We start from the raw sequence: 16,463 nt of genomic DNA, 5'->3' as shown, positions 1-16,463 counted from the left end.
GGGCCTGGACCATACTAGGGACACATCTGGACATGACAAATTTAGCTTTAACACCCCCTCGCAGATCCAGGATGTGGAACCAATCCAAGAGATCTAGAGTGTGTCTGAACCATGGCCTGCTGAAGAGCCTTCGTGAAGAGATCTGCAACATTGTCCTCTGTCTTGCAGTAATCAAGCATGATTGTCCCATCCAGTAGCTTCTCCCGAACGAAATGATACTGGATCTCAATGTGCTTAGTCCTGGCATGGAACACCGGGTTTCGTGCAATGGCTAAGCAACTCTGGTTATTACATAAGATGGCTGAACTTCTCTGCTGTGGAAAGCCAAGTTCACCAAGCAAACGACGAAGCCACACGATCTCACAAGTACCTGTGCAGGCTGCTCTATACTCAGCTCCTGTGGATGACAAAGCCACCGTCGGCTGTTTCTTACTACTCCAAGAAATCGCTCCTGAACCAAGGGTAAAGCAATATCCAGTTGTTGATCTTCTGTTATCAACATCCCCTGCCCAATCTGAATCTGTCCATCCCCTCGGGTACACCTCATCTTCTGTCCGCCTGGCTGCATAGAAAATGCCACGATCCGGGGTGGCCTTGAGGTACCGCAATAGTCGGAGACCTGCTTGCCAATGAGTTTTCCTGGGCTGACTCATAAACCCGCTAAGAGCCCAACCGGGAAGCTAATGTCCAATCTGGTATTCAGCAACCAGATCACAGAACCAACAAGCTTCCGATACAACGAAGCATCCACCAACTCTCCATCATCATGAGCTGATAGCTTCTGATTAGGATCCATCGGAGTAGATATGGGTTTGCGATCCTGCATATCAAAGGCCTGAAGTAGTTCCTGAACATACCGCTTTTGGGAAATGAATATCCCCCTTTGATCCTGCCAAATTTCCAAACCAAAGAAAAAATGCAATAATCCCATGTCGGTCATCTCAAACTCCGACTGTAATGATGCTTTGGTCTTCTTGATGTGTGCCACATTCCCTCCTGTTATGATGAGATCATCCACATAGAGAACAATGACCGTCGAAAGGCCATTCTCGCGGTGGATATACAAATTTGGGTCTGCCGTGGATCGGTGAAAACCTTTGCGCTAAAAGAAGGCATCTATCTTCTCATTCCAGGCTCGAGGAGCCTGCTTCAGCCCATACAAAGCTTTCTTTAACCTGTAAACCATACCTTTAGACCGAGGCTGCTGGAACCCTGGAGGCTGCTCAACATACACCTCCTCTTGAAGATCACCATTTAGAAAGGCTGATTTGACATCCATCTGGTACACGGGCCACCTCCTATTGCTAGCAACAGCAAGCGTGGTTCTGATAGTCGCCATCCGTGCTGTAGGTGCAAATGTATCATCATAATCAATTCCTTGGCGCTGAGCATAACCCTTGGCTACCAATCTAGCCTTATGCTTGTCAAGAGAACCATCACTATGATACTTGATTTTGAAAACCCATTTCACCCCAATAACCTTCCGTTTTGCTGGACGGGGTACCAAGTCCCATGTGCCATTCCTCTCAATGGCATCAATCTCCTGCTCCATTGCTTTCCTCCAAACATCCTGTTTGAGGGCTTGTCCTACATCTGTAGGCTCACGGTCCTGTATAGCACGGGTCATCAAACCATAATTGACATGAAGAAACTCACCAAGCTGACCCTGCTCCCGAACTCGATGAGATCGTCGCGGGCCATCCTGTACCTCCCACTCTGGGGGAATACCTTCAATGCCTGGATCCCGCAAAGTCTGACCCAAGTTGGAGGTAGCTTGTACAGCTCATCCCCCACTCTCTCACCATCAACTGGAACTTCCACAACATCTTCTGAGACGTCTTCATAGACATCAGCTGGCTCCTCTAGATCCGGCGAGTCCTCTGTAACCTCCACAGTAGTAGTAGGCGTTGCTGGAACTCTCTGGCTGCCACGGGAACGTGCCGACGACCAATTGTCTCATGTATCACCAAGCATCGGAGTATTCTCAGCTTGCTAAGGCTGAGGTTGTACTCCCTCTGGAATACTCTGCTCATCAAACACCACATCTCTGCTGACCACAATCTCTTTTGTAGTGGGGTCATACAACCTGTATCCCGTCAACTGGGAGTTGTACCCCACAAAGATCTGCCTCTGAGTCTTGGAGTCCATCTTCCCCCTCTGAATCTTAGGAACATGCGCACAGGCATCACATCCAAAAATGCGAAAATGAGAGACACTGGGTTTGCTTCCAAAGTAGGCCTCAAAAGGTGTCTTACCAGGAACCGCTGCAGTCGGGGATCTATTGAGGATATGGACCGCAGATGCAACCGCTTCTGCCCAAAGCTGCTGCGGAAGACTCCTGTGGGCCAACATCGTCCTCACCATCTCAACCACTGTCCTGTTCTTCCTTTCAACTACAACATTCTCCGATGGTGTGCCTGTATTAGCAAACTCTCTCTTTATGCCTTTCTCTACACAGAACCGCTGCATCTCACCTGAGGTGAACTCCCCACCCTTGTCAACTCTAACGGTTTTGACGGAGTTTCCAGTTTCTTTCTCAGCCATGACTAACCATTGCTTGAAGCAGGCAAAAGCTTCACTCTTCATAGATGGATGCATGGAGTTCGGCATCTCGTAGATGCCTACTCTCAAAGGCCACTGCATGTCCTTCTTGATTGAGCACCGCTCCTACACAATCACCTGATGCATCACAATAAACTTCAAAAGTTTTATTGAGGTCAGGGATTATAAGAACTGGTTCTTGGCTAATCCGATCCTTCAATGTTTGAAAAGCCATACGCTCCCTTTCACTCCAATGAAAAGCGATCTTCTTCTTGGTAAGATCATGTAGAGGAGACTCAATATGGGCGAAATGTCGTACAAAACGCCGATAGTAAGAACACAATCCCAAAAAGCTTCTTACATGATGAACTGTGGTAAGTGGAGGCCATTCCATTATTGCCTTGATCTTGTCTGGATCCATGCGAACTACATTATGTGAGACTATGTGTCCCAAATAATGAATCTCTTTGAGGAAAAATTCAGATTTCTTGGGATTTGCAAAAAGCTTATGTCGTCTGAATTCCTCAAAGACTATTCGAAGATGCTCCTTGTGTTCTTCTTCCGTCTTGGAAAACACGAGGACATCATCGAAGAAAACTCCCGTGAAAGCTCGATGTGGTTGAAATATGCGATTCATCATCAAATTAAATGTAGCTGGAGCATTTGTGAGGCCAAACGGCATCACAAGAAACTCATAAAGTCCAAAGCTGGTTCGAAAGGCTGTTTTATGCACATCCTGAGGTGCAACTCTAATTTGATGATAACCACTCTTTAAGTCAATACGACTAAAGAGGGAAGCTCCCCGCAAACTATCCAGGATGTCATCTATCCTTGGAATAGGAAAACGATTCTTTATGGTGATCTTGTTGAGGGATCTATAATCCACGCACATGCGGAAAGATCCATCCTTCTTTTGCACAAGCAAGACTGGTGAGCAGTATGGAGAAGAACTAGGTCGAATGAGACCCTTCTCCAAAAGCTCATTTACTTGGCTAAGAATCTCCTCTTGTTGGCTTGCACTAACCCGATAAGGGGGCTGATTTGGTGCAGCCAAACCAGGCACTAGATCAATTTTATGATCTTCTTGTCTATATGGAGGTAGACCAGTGGGAAGCTCCGTTGTAAAACAATCATTAAAAGATGATAACGGTCCTATGTCCAAGGACTCTCTTGGAGGCTCTAAGTATTTTATGCTGATTGTTGATGATTTTAGCAGGTTCATGTGGGTGTACTCTCACTCACAAGTCAGAGACTCTTTCGACATTCATCTGCTGGAGGACCCATGCAGAGAAAGAGTCAGGACACAAGTTAAAGGCTGTTCGATCTGATCATGGCTCAGAGTTCACTTCGCATGGTTTTGTGGATTTTTGCTCAGGATTAGGCATTCGTCGAGAGCTGGCGAATGTGGGTACTCCGTCGGAGAATGGGGTTGTTGAGCGGAAGAATCGAATGGTTGTTGAGATGGCACGAACGATACTCGAACACCGAAGTCTGCCCCGTTTCCTCTGGGCAGAGGCTATTGCATCTGCTGTCCATATCCTCAACCGCGCTTCTACATCCGCTGTACCTCATCAGACTCCATATCAGGCCTACTTTGGCAGGAAACCCTCCGTATCCCACCTGCGCATCTTTGGTTGTGATGCATATGCTCATGTCCCGAAGAAGAACAGATCCAAGTTTGATGCGAAGTCTCGCAAGTTTATTCTTGTGGGGTATAACACTCTTTCTGCTTCCTATCGGTTGTACAATCCAGAGCATGGTCGATTGGAGCATAGCCGTGATGTCATTTTTGATGAGTCCTCTGTTTTAGAGGGGGTATCCAGTCTGTCTCCAGAGGAGGATACTACTCATGAGCCTACAGTGTCAGCAGATCCTGACGACACCCCTGCACTTGCAGATTTAGATCCCTTGCCTCCATTGCCCCGTTCCTCTCATCTTATGCCGGTTCCGCCTATTCTGGTGGATTCTCCAGTTCGTGATGAACCAGAAGTTGTTCCGGAAGATGATGGTGCTGAAGACCCTGTTCCAGTTGATCCCGAGGAGTCATACACCGATCCCGGGATGCGATCAGATTTTCTTCTTCAGCAAGCAGATGCAGATGAGGAGCTTGCAGTGGTTCCTAAGTGGCTCATCCAGACACTTAAGGACTCAGGCGTGACCGATTTCACCAGTTGGAATGATTCTGGACCCCGTACTCGGTCCCGGATTCATTCAGATTCTTCGTCTGCCAATATACTTTTGCAGACCAACTATTCCTTGTTGTCTTCGATCATGGTAGCCAAGGAACCAGTTACTATTGAAGAGGCGCTTTCACAACGGATGTGGAAAGCAGCAATGGAAGCAGAGATCGGATCCATTGAGCGGAATGCTACCTGGGAGCTAGTACCACGACCACCCCGGCGGAAGATCATTGGAGTCAGATGGGTCTACAAGACCAAGTTCAGGTCAGATGGCTCTCTGGACAAGCACAAAGCACGACTTGTTGCTCGAGGCTTTACCCAGAAAGCAGGCATTGACTTTGATGAGACGTTTGCCCCTACAGCCCGGATGACCACGATCAGGATTGTTCTAGCTTTGGCAGCTCATGAGCGGTGGCCAGTATTCCAGATGGATGTCAAGTCTGCTTTTCTCAATGGTGACTTGAAGGAGGAGGTGTATGTCTCTCAGTCTCCCGGTTTTGTGGTACCTGGTAAGGAGGAATATGTTTACAGGTTGTTTAAGGCCCTGTATGGTCTTAAGCAGGCACCTCGTGCCTGGAATGAGAAGATGGATCAGTACCTGAAGAAGCTGGGATTCATCCGTTCTCACGCAGATTACAACCTGTACTTTAAGTCAGAGGGGGGCCGTCTTTGTGTCCTTGTCCTCTATGTGGATGATCTGATTATCACAGGTAATGATTTGTTGTTGGTAGAGCAAATCAAGGCTGCCTTGTGCCAGCAGTTCGAGATGACGGATTTGGGCACCCTCCATTTCTTCCTTGGATTGGAGATTCAGCAGACACCTGGTGGTATGTTCATCTCCCAGCAGCGGTATGTTATGGAGTTGCTGGAGAAGTTTCAGATGAGAGATGCTCGCTCTATCTCATCTCCTATGGATCCGAACGAGAAACTGTCGTCCAATGACAGTTCAGGACTTGCAGATGCAGTTCTCTACCGACATCTGGTTGGTTCACTTATCTGGTTGCTCAACACCAGATTGGATGTGAGTTTTGTTGTTGGTATTCTCAGTTCATTCATGCAGCAGAGGCTGGCTCAGAGAGTGTTGCGCTATCTTCGAGATACGCCCACTCTTGATCTGTGATACGCAGCGGGAGGATCAGATTCCAAAATCACCCTACGTGGCTGGTGTGATTCAGATTGGGGAGGAGATCCAGACTCCAGGCGCTCTACTACAAGTTATGTCTTTTCTTTTGGATCTGGCGCTGTCTCGTGGATCAGTAAGAAGCAGCCGACTGTTGCCTTGTCTTCTACAGAGGCCGAGTATCGTGCTACCTTTTCGGCGACCTGCGAAGTTATTTGGATTCAGCGTTTGCTGGGAGAACTCGGCTTTCCCCATCAGAAGACTGTGCTTGCAACTGACAACCAAAGTTGTATCGCCATTGCTCGGAACCCAGTCTTTCATGCCCGGACCAAGCACATAGAGATCCAATACCATTTTGTTCGAGAGAAGGTGTTGGATGGTACTGTCGACCTTCAGTACTGTCCTACGGCATCCAACCCTGCAGATCTTCTGACGAAGCCTCTTCCTCAGATACTTCTCACAACACACTCCAGCTCACTTGGATTGTTTCCAGATCCAGGAGCTGAGAGGGGGTGTTAGCAGATTGTTCATCTCCTGGATCTCCCGTGTGGGGGAGTACCTGTATCTCCCGTGTGGTGGGGGAGTAACCCGTTCGTGTGTGTGTGATTGAGGGCTGTTTTGTGGCTGTGCCTGGCCTATGTGAGGTGTGTGTCAGCCCTGTGTCAAGGCCCTGCATCATTTATACTCCGCACATGCTTGCACCGGAGTTGGACTCAGATTGGGAGTTTTCTTCAAGCAAATGTGACCTTTAAATTGGATGGTACCCCTTTTTAAAAGTCATGAGCATTTATTGAGAAATCCCATGATGGGTCGGCCAACTCATAAGCATGGTATAAATATGTGGCCTTGCCCTCATTCTTATTCACTTTGTGTCACTTATCTGGTGGAGATCCACAGCGGTAGTGAGAGCACATAGCCTAGCACCTGCTGCCCCCTGAAGATCGTTGTTCCCATCTTCACGTATTGCAGTGCTACATATATATACTGGAGCCCTCAGGTTCCTTCCACATCTCTCTCTCTCTCTTGCGTTTTTCTTTCCTTGCTGTCCATGTGTTTCACTTCCGCTGCACACTTTGACACCGCCAATGATCACTTTGTGGATAAGCATAAGGGCACCCCCACATCCTCTAGTTTGCTCCGCCCCCTTGGAACAGCACAAGGCCATAAGTTCACAATCCTATTTGACACTGGTAGTACTAAGGACTTAATTTCCCCTCAATTAGCCAACAAGTTGTAGTGTTTGTTTACACTAGTTCACGTGGATGTTGATGGCTTCACACCTAGCATCCAAACACAAATCACGCAGAAAGCAGAAAATGTTCAATTTCAAATTCAACACGTCTCATTCGAGCGAGATTTCATGTATCTCACTTAATAGGATGCAACTTGCTTTTGGGTAAACCTTGGATGGATTTTCACCTATCCATCATTGATATCCGGACAGGGGTGTTCTTCCTAACCGAAGGAGTCCCCACTCCCACCTATCGCTTGTGATCAACGACTATCAGGTATTCCACTTATCTCACACCTTCAAACTTGTCAAGCCATTAGAAAAGGCGCAGAATTTGCTCTGTTATATGTTTGCGTCAAACCACAATTGGCCCCGTCAATTCACAACATTTCATAGATTGGAGACCCAGCAGAGCCAAAGATGGATTCTAGGATGAAGGCCTTAGTTGACAAGTACCAACATCTCATGTTGCGAGACGGCCCCTCTCCAAAGCTTCCCCCTTCTAGACCAAAGGATCATCATATTGACTTGATTCCTCGCATAGCACTGCCCAGCCAGTTCCCTTACCGCTTATCCAAAGCATTGGAAGGGAAACTTGAAACACTGATGGCAAATCTACCTCGGACCAGATTTATCCACCCTTCATCATCTCCTTTTGCAACACCTGTCCTCTTCGTCATGAAGAAGGACAAGTCCACACATCTTTGTGCAGACTACAGATCCTTAAATAAGATAACCATCAAGAACAAATTCCCATGCCCCGCATCAAGTATATCTTGGAAAGACTAGACAGAGCATAGTATTTCATGAAGATAGATCTTAAGAGCGGGTACCATCAAGTTCGCATTTTCGAAGCCGACATTCCCAAAACGGCTTCTCGAACTAACAGGGCCACTTTGCGTTTGTCGTCATTCCATTCGGACTCAGAGGCTCTCCATGCACTTTCAGCAAAACGATGCACATCCTGTTTGCCGTACTCATTGGCAAATGTGTGTTCATCTTTCTCGATGACATCCTCGCCTTTTCGACGAGATTTGCGCAATCCGTTGGATGTCGAACAAGAATTCCAGATTCTGGAAAAGAACCAGTTCTACGCTAGCGCAAAGAAGAGCACATTTGGAATACAGAAAATCTCATATCTCGGTTTCATCAATAGCAATAAGGGCATTCACTTGGATCCCGAAAAGATACAGACAATTCAAGAGTGGGAAATCCCACATATATATATATATATATATGTATGTATGTATGTGTGTGTGTGTGTGTGTGTCTATATATATATATGTATATATATATATATGTATATATATATATATGTGTATATATATATATATATATATATATATATATACATAATGTCTCTTTCCCTGAAACTATCCTCAAATGCGCCAACATCCAATTTCAGTGACCCATTACAGTTCCACACTGCCATCTTAAGGGTGGTCCCATAGGTCTCGCACCGTCATGCGGTGCATTTTTCTAGAATAACTACTCTCCCCCCTCTTTCCCTTTCTCTCTCGTTGCCTTGATCTCTGGTAACACTTCCTGTAAATGTGCTATTTGTGCCAAGGTGAGGTCATCACCCAAAAATATTCCAGTCTGCTCGAGCGTTGGTCTCTTCTTCAAGAACTCCCTCCTAGTTTCCATAGTGGGGAAGTGCATAATGAGTGCTCTTTCCTTCGAGCCTCCTTTCCCATCATTTCCCTTCTTTCCCACTCTCCAGGCACCTATGTGTGTGGGTTCCGAGATGCCCATACGTTTCAAGAGATTGCTCACTTCTTCCTCCACCTTTTCAGTGTCTTTGAGACCTGTAACTCGCACATGCAGAGCTCTAGTCTTCCTCCTCTGTTCTTCCTCAATGGTCATGTTAATAATGGTGGATGTTGGTGTGGCCTCAGGCATCTTGGCTTTTCCTTCCTTTTCTACCTCAATCCACTTCTCCGCTTCATCAACCTTTTTTTGCGTTTGAGTGAGGACCTCTACCCAAGAAGAGGTTGTGCGCGATTTCTGCTGCTCCTCTTCTCGAAGGGTTTTTACCTGTTCCTTGATGTTTTCGAGCTCCTTTACCATTGAGGGCTGATTTTCTCCCTCCTTTCCAGGCAAGGGTCTGCAAGCTGCAAGTTTTCTCTTCAATTCTTCAATCACTGCATCCTTCTCATTCATGCGCTTCTCTACATTTGATTTAAAGGTTTCAAAAGCAGCAACAGCATCGTCTGATCGTTTTTGCATAACACACTCCATCACATTCATCTCAGCCCTCGCAATCGCCTGCACTTCCCCCCTCAGTGCGTACATATCCTTCTTGTATGCATCCACATTTACAAGCATCTCTCTTTCTATCTCACTTCTCAAAAGGCTCACCTCCGCCTTGATCATCATGTGCACCTTTTCAGCCCATACGTCATCCTTGATCCTTGAAGCTTTCTCTGCTCTCAAAGACCCTGGCGACAATATGTTGTCTCTACATTTCCGCCTAAAAGTCATCTTTGCCTTGGGCGGGGTGTTACGTCCTCAGTATCAACTCGCTCGTCCATTGACTTCTATTCCTTGTATCAAGAGAGAGAGAGAGAGAGAGAGAGAGAGAGAGAGAGAGAGAGAAATTACTTGTGCTGTTGTATCACAAAGGAGCATACATATTTCTATGTTTACCACATTATGCATACATTGTCACGGAATATGATTCCTCTCAGAAATTCATGCTTGAGTTTTCAGGTTTTGCAGGTAAAAAACAGTTTGCTGTCCAGCTTTGTTCCACAATATGCATACATGTACTAAACAGTTTGCTGTCTATCTCTGTTCAGTAACCCACAATATGCATACATGCACTTCTTCTATGTCTGTTCAGTAACCCACAGTACACAAACATGTAACTGTCTGTGACCTGCTCACTGCCCTGCTGACCCAAAGTACACCTGCTCACTGCCCTGCTGTGAACTTGCTCACTGCCCTGCTGAGAGAGAGAGAGAGAGAGAGAGCAGCAGCAACAGAGAGAGAGAGAGAGAGAGAGAGAGAGAGAGAGAGAGAGAGAGAGAGAAATGAAATGTTATATTAAACGTCTTCAAAAGGCCAAAATGACCTATGAGACCCAAAAGTTACATCCCAATAGAATCTGATACTCTGTCTGAAAAATAAGCAAATAAAACCTAGAATCTAGAATCTAGATCTGACATGCATGGAGAGGATAGGATAGGTGGGGGGGGGGTGGAAGGGTGGAAAATATGGTAAACATGGTAGACAAGGTAAAAAAGAGTAAAAAAGGGGATAGGGTAAGGAGATGGGAGCTAGAGACTGTATATACATCAGTAAACCAGTACACGTGAGGAGTGGCTGAGTAGGGCTGGAAGCTCAGGGTGTACAACAACTCATCTCAAGAGATCAAGCATGGGTCTCTGCCATAAGGTGTCGATGTCCTCCATGCTGGGAAAAAACCTGACAGGCCGTGCTCGGTGCCGATCGATGATGATCCTGATCCGCCTATGCAGGCGTCTCCGAAGCTGTGAAGATCCTCGTAGCCTGGGGCGTCTGGATCGTCCTATCTGGACAGCTCTATCAAGTAAAGTCCCCTGCCTGGCAGGTAATGTCTCCTCTCTGTTATGCTGCTGCTGGGAGGGGCTCTGAAAAAATCCGTTATCTGTCCCTGTGGAGACTTTCTCTTAGTGGGGTGTGCATCTCGAAGGAGAGTCTCTCTCAGTCTGCGTATCTCTAAGAGGTATAGCCCTAAACATCTCTGGTCACAGTACTCCATTACCCTGGCCAGTGGTCCAAAGCCCTCTCTGAATAAACAATGGAAGAGAGAGAGAGAGAGAGAGAGAGAGAGAGAGAGAGAGAAATGAAATGATATATTAAACGTCTTCAAAAGGCCAGAATGACCTATGAGACCAAATTGATACAATCCTGTGAATCTAATACTGTTTCTGAATACAAAACAAAAGAAATACTGTTTTTAGGGTTTCGTCACCTTCTGCAGAGCTGTTTTTAGGGTTTCGTCACTGTGTACAGCGCTGATTTTAGGGTTTTGCCACCTTCTGCAGAGCTGTTTTTAGGGTTTTGTCACTGTGTACAGCAATGATTTAGGTTTTGCAGCTGCTGAATTGGGGTTTGCAGGTGCTGAATTGGGTTCTGCAGGTGCTGATTTAGGGTTCAGGTGCTGTTTTAGGTTTTGCAGCTGCTGTATTAGGGTTTGCAGGGTTTTCAGGTGCTGAATTAGGGTTTGAGAGAACGGGTTTCTTTGCTTTTGTACATGGATTTGGATGACCCGGCTGCTGCTCTTGGTGGCATGGCTGCTAATAGCCTTAACATGGATCTTACTGAGGAGATGATCGAGAAGGATGTGGGTTATGCTTCAGATGCCTCGGAGCAACAAAAACGTCAAAGGCTTGATGTTGATGTAAGCCACACTCCAGTGAATGTTGGAGAGAATGCAGAGGAAAGTTCTCAGGTACCTTCTTCGGAGTTTGCACGTTTGCTGCAGATCACTGGTGAGCTTTTGCAAGAATATGTGAAGGCAAATAGCGTGCAAATGGCTGCAGTAGATAATGGTGGTGTGGCTGATGTATGCATGGAGACTCCTTTGTTGCTACAACAGCTAGCAGATTTTCATGATCGTGTTGCTATCTTTTTCTTTACTGGGCGTATTCCATTGTTGCCTCGTCTTAGAGCATGGTTGGGCCGCTTGGTGTCGCCTGAGGCACTTCAGGAGATTTATGATGGTTTGAGAGGCTTTTATGAAATACTTTTTCGTACTTCGGAAGCCCGTAGGGCAGTCTTGGAGCAAGTGCCACTCTTTTTGGATGGGCAGTTGGTTCATGTGGTTCCATGGAAGCCTATGGCAGAGTACCAAGATATGTTGCGCCAGGCTTGCCCAGTTTGGGTTGAGGTGAAACAATTCCCACCAATGTTTTGGCGTGTTTTACCAGGTCTCATGCGAAGTATCGGTGATGTCTTGGTGGTGCCTCGAATAACATCTAGAAACCGAAATCGTCTATGCATGTTGTGGGATACTGGGAGACCTAGGCGGACACATTTGCGTGTCAATATGGCTGGGCTGCAACCTTTAATGTATGAATTGAGGTGGGATACATTTGCTGGCCCCACTGTTTCAAATGTGGTGAGATGGGCCACTTTGTCTCCGAATGTCCTAAGAATGAACAAGTTGTTGCTAACAAGGATATCGTTGATAGGCAGTTGCCCGTGGATGATGAGCATGATGCTCCTTTACATGATGCCCAGCACATGGATGTACATGTGGATGTTCAGAATAAGGTTGAGCAGCCATGGGTGGAAGTATGTGGTAAAAAGACACAATTTGTTGCCCCGCGGGAGGGTTTCTCAGATGCTGTTTGGCGGGGGCCTTTGCGTACTCATCAGGGGCCCTTACATACTTATGCTCGTCGCCCTTTGGGTTCAGGTGCCCAGCAACAGACCAGGATTGAGAGGTCGGGAGGCCAACTTTCTTAGGATACAGGGGCTCTTGGGGTGGATAGAGTAGAACGCTATCCTATTAGAAGTCGTCTAACAAAAGAAGCACAACAACAATTGCCTCTTGTGTTTGGTTCGAAGGGTGAGGTCATCTCGCCATGGGATGGTCATTACCCTTTGGCACGTGCTCGGGAACTCCAAGGGCAGTTTGAGATCACAAATACCATGTCTAAAAATGCAATGCTTCAAAAGGTTCGTGACTTGGCAGATTATCCTGGGCCTAGTTCACGGCCTTGTTGATTCTTTTTTGGCAAGGCTCATGAAAATTGTACAATGGAATGTAAAGGGTATTTCTTCGCGCCAAAAGCAGTGCAGGCTTTGGCGTACAGCTTTTTGTCATGGTTGGGATGTTTTGTGTGCAGTTGAACATAAGCAGCATAAGTTGGCTGGCAAAGCCTATGTATATAAGGGGTTTCATGTTTTCTACAGCGGACATCCTGCTTCGCAGTCAGGTGTTATGTTTGCTGTTCATTCACAGTTTCAGCCTTCTCTTGTGATTCAAGATGTACATGGAAGATTTCTAGTGATACAGATTGTTTGGGATGATACGCCTTTATGGTTGTTAGGGGTGCATGCTCCAAATAATGCTCGTGCACGCCGTTTGCTGTGGAATGACTTGTGTGCTCTTTCAATCTCTCATCCTGGCTTTGTGATGGGAGACTTTAATATGTGTGTCTCCAGGGAGCAAGCCACGTCGCCTCATTCTGTAATGGATGGCCCGGAGAGAATGGCATGGGAAGCTTTTGCAGCAAGGTCACTAAAACAAGACATGTGGTCTTGGTTGCATCCAGATGAAAGGGGTTACACTTATGCCTCACAACAGTTTCGGGGCACTTATACTAGATTGGATAGGATGTATATTTTACATCAAGATCTCTTCTTGCCAGAGGTTCTTACTATGATGGTTGATCAGCAACAGGTTTTGTCGGATCATTGGCCGCTTGTGTTTGAAATGGTCTATCATCCTATGGATGCATATAAAGGCTTGTTGGGACACTTGCCTTTGCGCTTAAATCACACTTTTTTGGAGCATGAAGTTTTTGATGTTTATATGCGTCAGTTGATACGACATTTCTCCACAAGAGTATCTATGGCTGATTATCATGCTTGGCCAATGTTCCTTACCAACACTCGGAAATTAGCGCGGCATTATGGTCTTGCTAATGCCTCTATACAAAAACAGCATGTGGCTCTTCTTGAGTCGCTTTTAAAGGGCTTGCAAGCATTCATGTTTACTGACTCTATGGATGCTGAAGTTGTGGATGCCATAGAATGGCTGAAAAAGGAGCTATCTAGGGTGCAGGAAACACAATATGTTCGCTTTAAACTACTTGCACGTCTTGATGCTTTGCGGGATGCTAACTGTCAATCTCATCGCTTCTATGATAAGCTGCATCAAAAACATATGCGTGAGAATATTGTTAGGCTGATGGATGCCCAAGGCAACCTTGTTACTCAACCTTCTGAGATTATTCAGCATTGCATCAGGTTTTATGAAGATTTGCGTGCTCCTCGAGAGGATGTCTCCCCGGCTGTCCTGGCCGCAAGGGAGTCATTGTTTGCTGAAGTACGACATCAAGTTGACTCTGATGTGGCAGTTCAGCTTGATGCCCCTGTTACTATGTATGTATGTATGTATGTGTATGTGTGTGTGTGTGTGTGTGTGTGTGTGTGTCGGATGCTCAGCGGAGTCTGATCTCCATCTCGCAGTTGAGAGATCATGGATACCAGGTGCATTTGACAGATGAGTCTTTCATGGTACAGAGGGGTTTGCTTGTGATAGCACGAGGCTATCGTGGTGCTCGTTTGACCCTTCTTCCAGTTGTTGGTGTCAGAGATGCCGTAGTCTCTGTGAGTCCGTTGCCATGCATATGTTCGCGGTCTAGGCGAGTACACTTTGCGGATGAGCAGCATGACATTTTGCTCGTTGTGCATGCAGAGTCTGAGGTCAGACATGTAGAGTAGGAGAGCTCTATGGACGCACGACTTGAGCGGTCACCAGTTGAGGTGACGGATATACATTCAGATGCTTTGCCAGTAGAGCAGAGTGGTGAGTTAGCTGTGCAGGATATGTCTGCGGATGCAGAGGTAGAGCGGGATTGCTCTAGTGAGACACAGCAGACTTACTTATCAGGATTGATGATGGATTATGATTGCATAGGTGCTGATTTTTCGGTTATGTAGTCATTTCTTGATATGCTCGATAGTGAGCATGAGGATGCGTCTTTTGTGGACACTCGGGAGATGCATGGGGTTGACATGCCTAGTCAGCCAGAGATGCCTATTGCTAGGGATATTCATGTTGATGCGTGTTCAGTACAGCTAGCAGGATCAGCTAGTATTGCATCGGCATTTGGTGGTCTCATGCACGAGATGTTGATCTCGAGACCAGATATAGCAGCTGCAGTGGGAGCATTCGCAGCAGGGTTGATCGATCGTTCACTGGTGGCTAATTCTGGCAGTGAGCATAGGGGGGTATTACAGGTATTTGAGCATTACTTACAGGAGGTGTGCCCGAGGTCTAGCAATGTTGGTTACACTGAGGCAGAGCTACCGACGACTAGCTTTGCAGGTCTTAACCATGGAGGACAGCCAGAAGCACTGTCACCAGTTGAAAAGGAATGCTTTGAAGAGATGCTTGTAAAGCATGGGAAGGCCTTTGCTTTTCAGCCACATGAGATAGGATGTGTTGATCCAAGCATAATAGCGCCGATGGTGATCTTCACTATTCCACATGTGCCCTGGAACTTGCGGCCAATTCCAGTACCTAAAGCTCTCTTGCCAAAGCTAATGGAATTGTTAAAAGAAAAGATCAGGATGGGAATCTTGGAGCCTTCATGTTCTCCATACTCAAACAGATGGTTTACTGTGCCTAAGAAAAACGGAGCGTTACGCTTCATTCAAGATATGCAACCTGTGAACAAGGTCACAATCAGGAACGTCGGAACAGGACCGATTGTGGATGAGTTTGCAGAAGCATTTGCAGGGAAATCAATATACTCTATGGGTGATCTATATTCTGGATATGATCAGTTCCAGCTCGATATACAAAGCAGGGACTTGACCACAATGAAAACTCCATTGGGTTTGGTAAGGATGTGCACCTTACCACAGGGAGCTACCAACTCGGTGGCACATATGATGAATGGTATGAACAAAGTCTTACGGGACTTCGTACCACAAATAACTATGCCTTTTCTAGACGATTTCCTATAAAAGGCTGTGATGAAAAAGAAAAAGATGGGGATTTGGATTCGAGGTGGTGCCGCAAGTTTGTGGCAGACCATATAAAAGATTGTGATAAAATTCTATCCAGGCTTGAAGAGGTGAATCTCACTTTGTCTGGATTGAAATCAGTGTTTGGGGTTGGTGAAGTACTAATCGTGGGGCATCTTTGCACTACTAATGGGCGTCGACCTTGTCCAGCCAAGATAGATGTGATACAGAGAATGAAAGAGACATGCATTAATGTTACAAAGGTGAGAAGATTTCTTGGTGCATGTGTCTTTTACCTTATATGGATCCCACATTATGCGCATGTAGCAGATCCTCTTTACCAATTGCTAAGGAAGAATCAAAAGTTTTTGTGGAGTGCTATACGTGTTAAAACCATGCAAAAGCTGAAACGACTGCTCCAATCTTCACCTACTCTAAGGAAGGTGGATTATGAGTGTGGCAGGCCTGTGATTGTAACAGTCGATACTAGTCCTACCGGGATAGGATGGGCAGTAGGGCAAGATGATGAAGACGATCACAGGTATGTAATCAGATTTGGAGCAAAGGTACTAAGCATTCGCCAACGAAATTATCCGCAGATAAAAAGAGAGTTGTGGGGAGTAGTCACTGCCGTGAAATGTGAAAAGAAATATCTCATTGGGGCATTTGTGCTTGTGGAAACTGACTGCTTGCCACT

General features: G+C 46.2%; 1 protein-coding gene across 1 annotated transcript; it reads right to left on the bottom strand.

Annotated features, from left to right (window-relative positions):
* Nucleotides 1-8,538: 8,538 nt before the first annotated feature.
* Nucleotides 8,539-9,512, bottom strand: LOC147604790 (uncharacterized). The gene has a single exon (XM_086794938.1). It carries the CDS (start codon nt 9,449-9,451, stop codon nt 8,561-8,563), a length of 891 nt encoding a protein of 296 aa, XP_086651064.1. The 5' UTR covers nt 9,452-9,512; the 3' UTR covers nt 8,539-8,560.
* Nucleotides 9,513-16,463: the final 6,951 nt, after the last annotated feature.

This window comes from Cibotium barometz, chromosome 61 (genome assembly GCF_041138505.1).
Source record: "Cibotium barometz isolate CiBa-2024 chromosome 61, ASM4113850v1, whole genome shotgun sequence".
NCBI classification, from domain to species: Eukaryota; Viridiplantae; Streptophyta; class Polypodiopsida; order Cyatheales; family Cibotiaceae; genus Cibotium; species Cibotium barometz.
The sequence above is the reverse complement of the archived record's forward strand: the minus strand, read 5'-3'. Positions and strand labels throughout refer to the sequence as shown.

What these genes read in the sequence shown, in the direction of transcription:
- LOC147604790 (XM_086794938.1), bottom strand. Translation starts at nt 9,451, where the DNA reads ATGATGATCAAGGCGGAGGTGAGCCTTTTGAGAAGTGAGATAGAAAGA.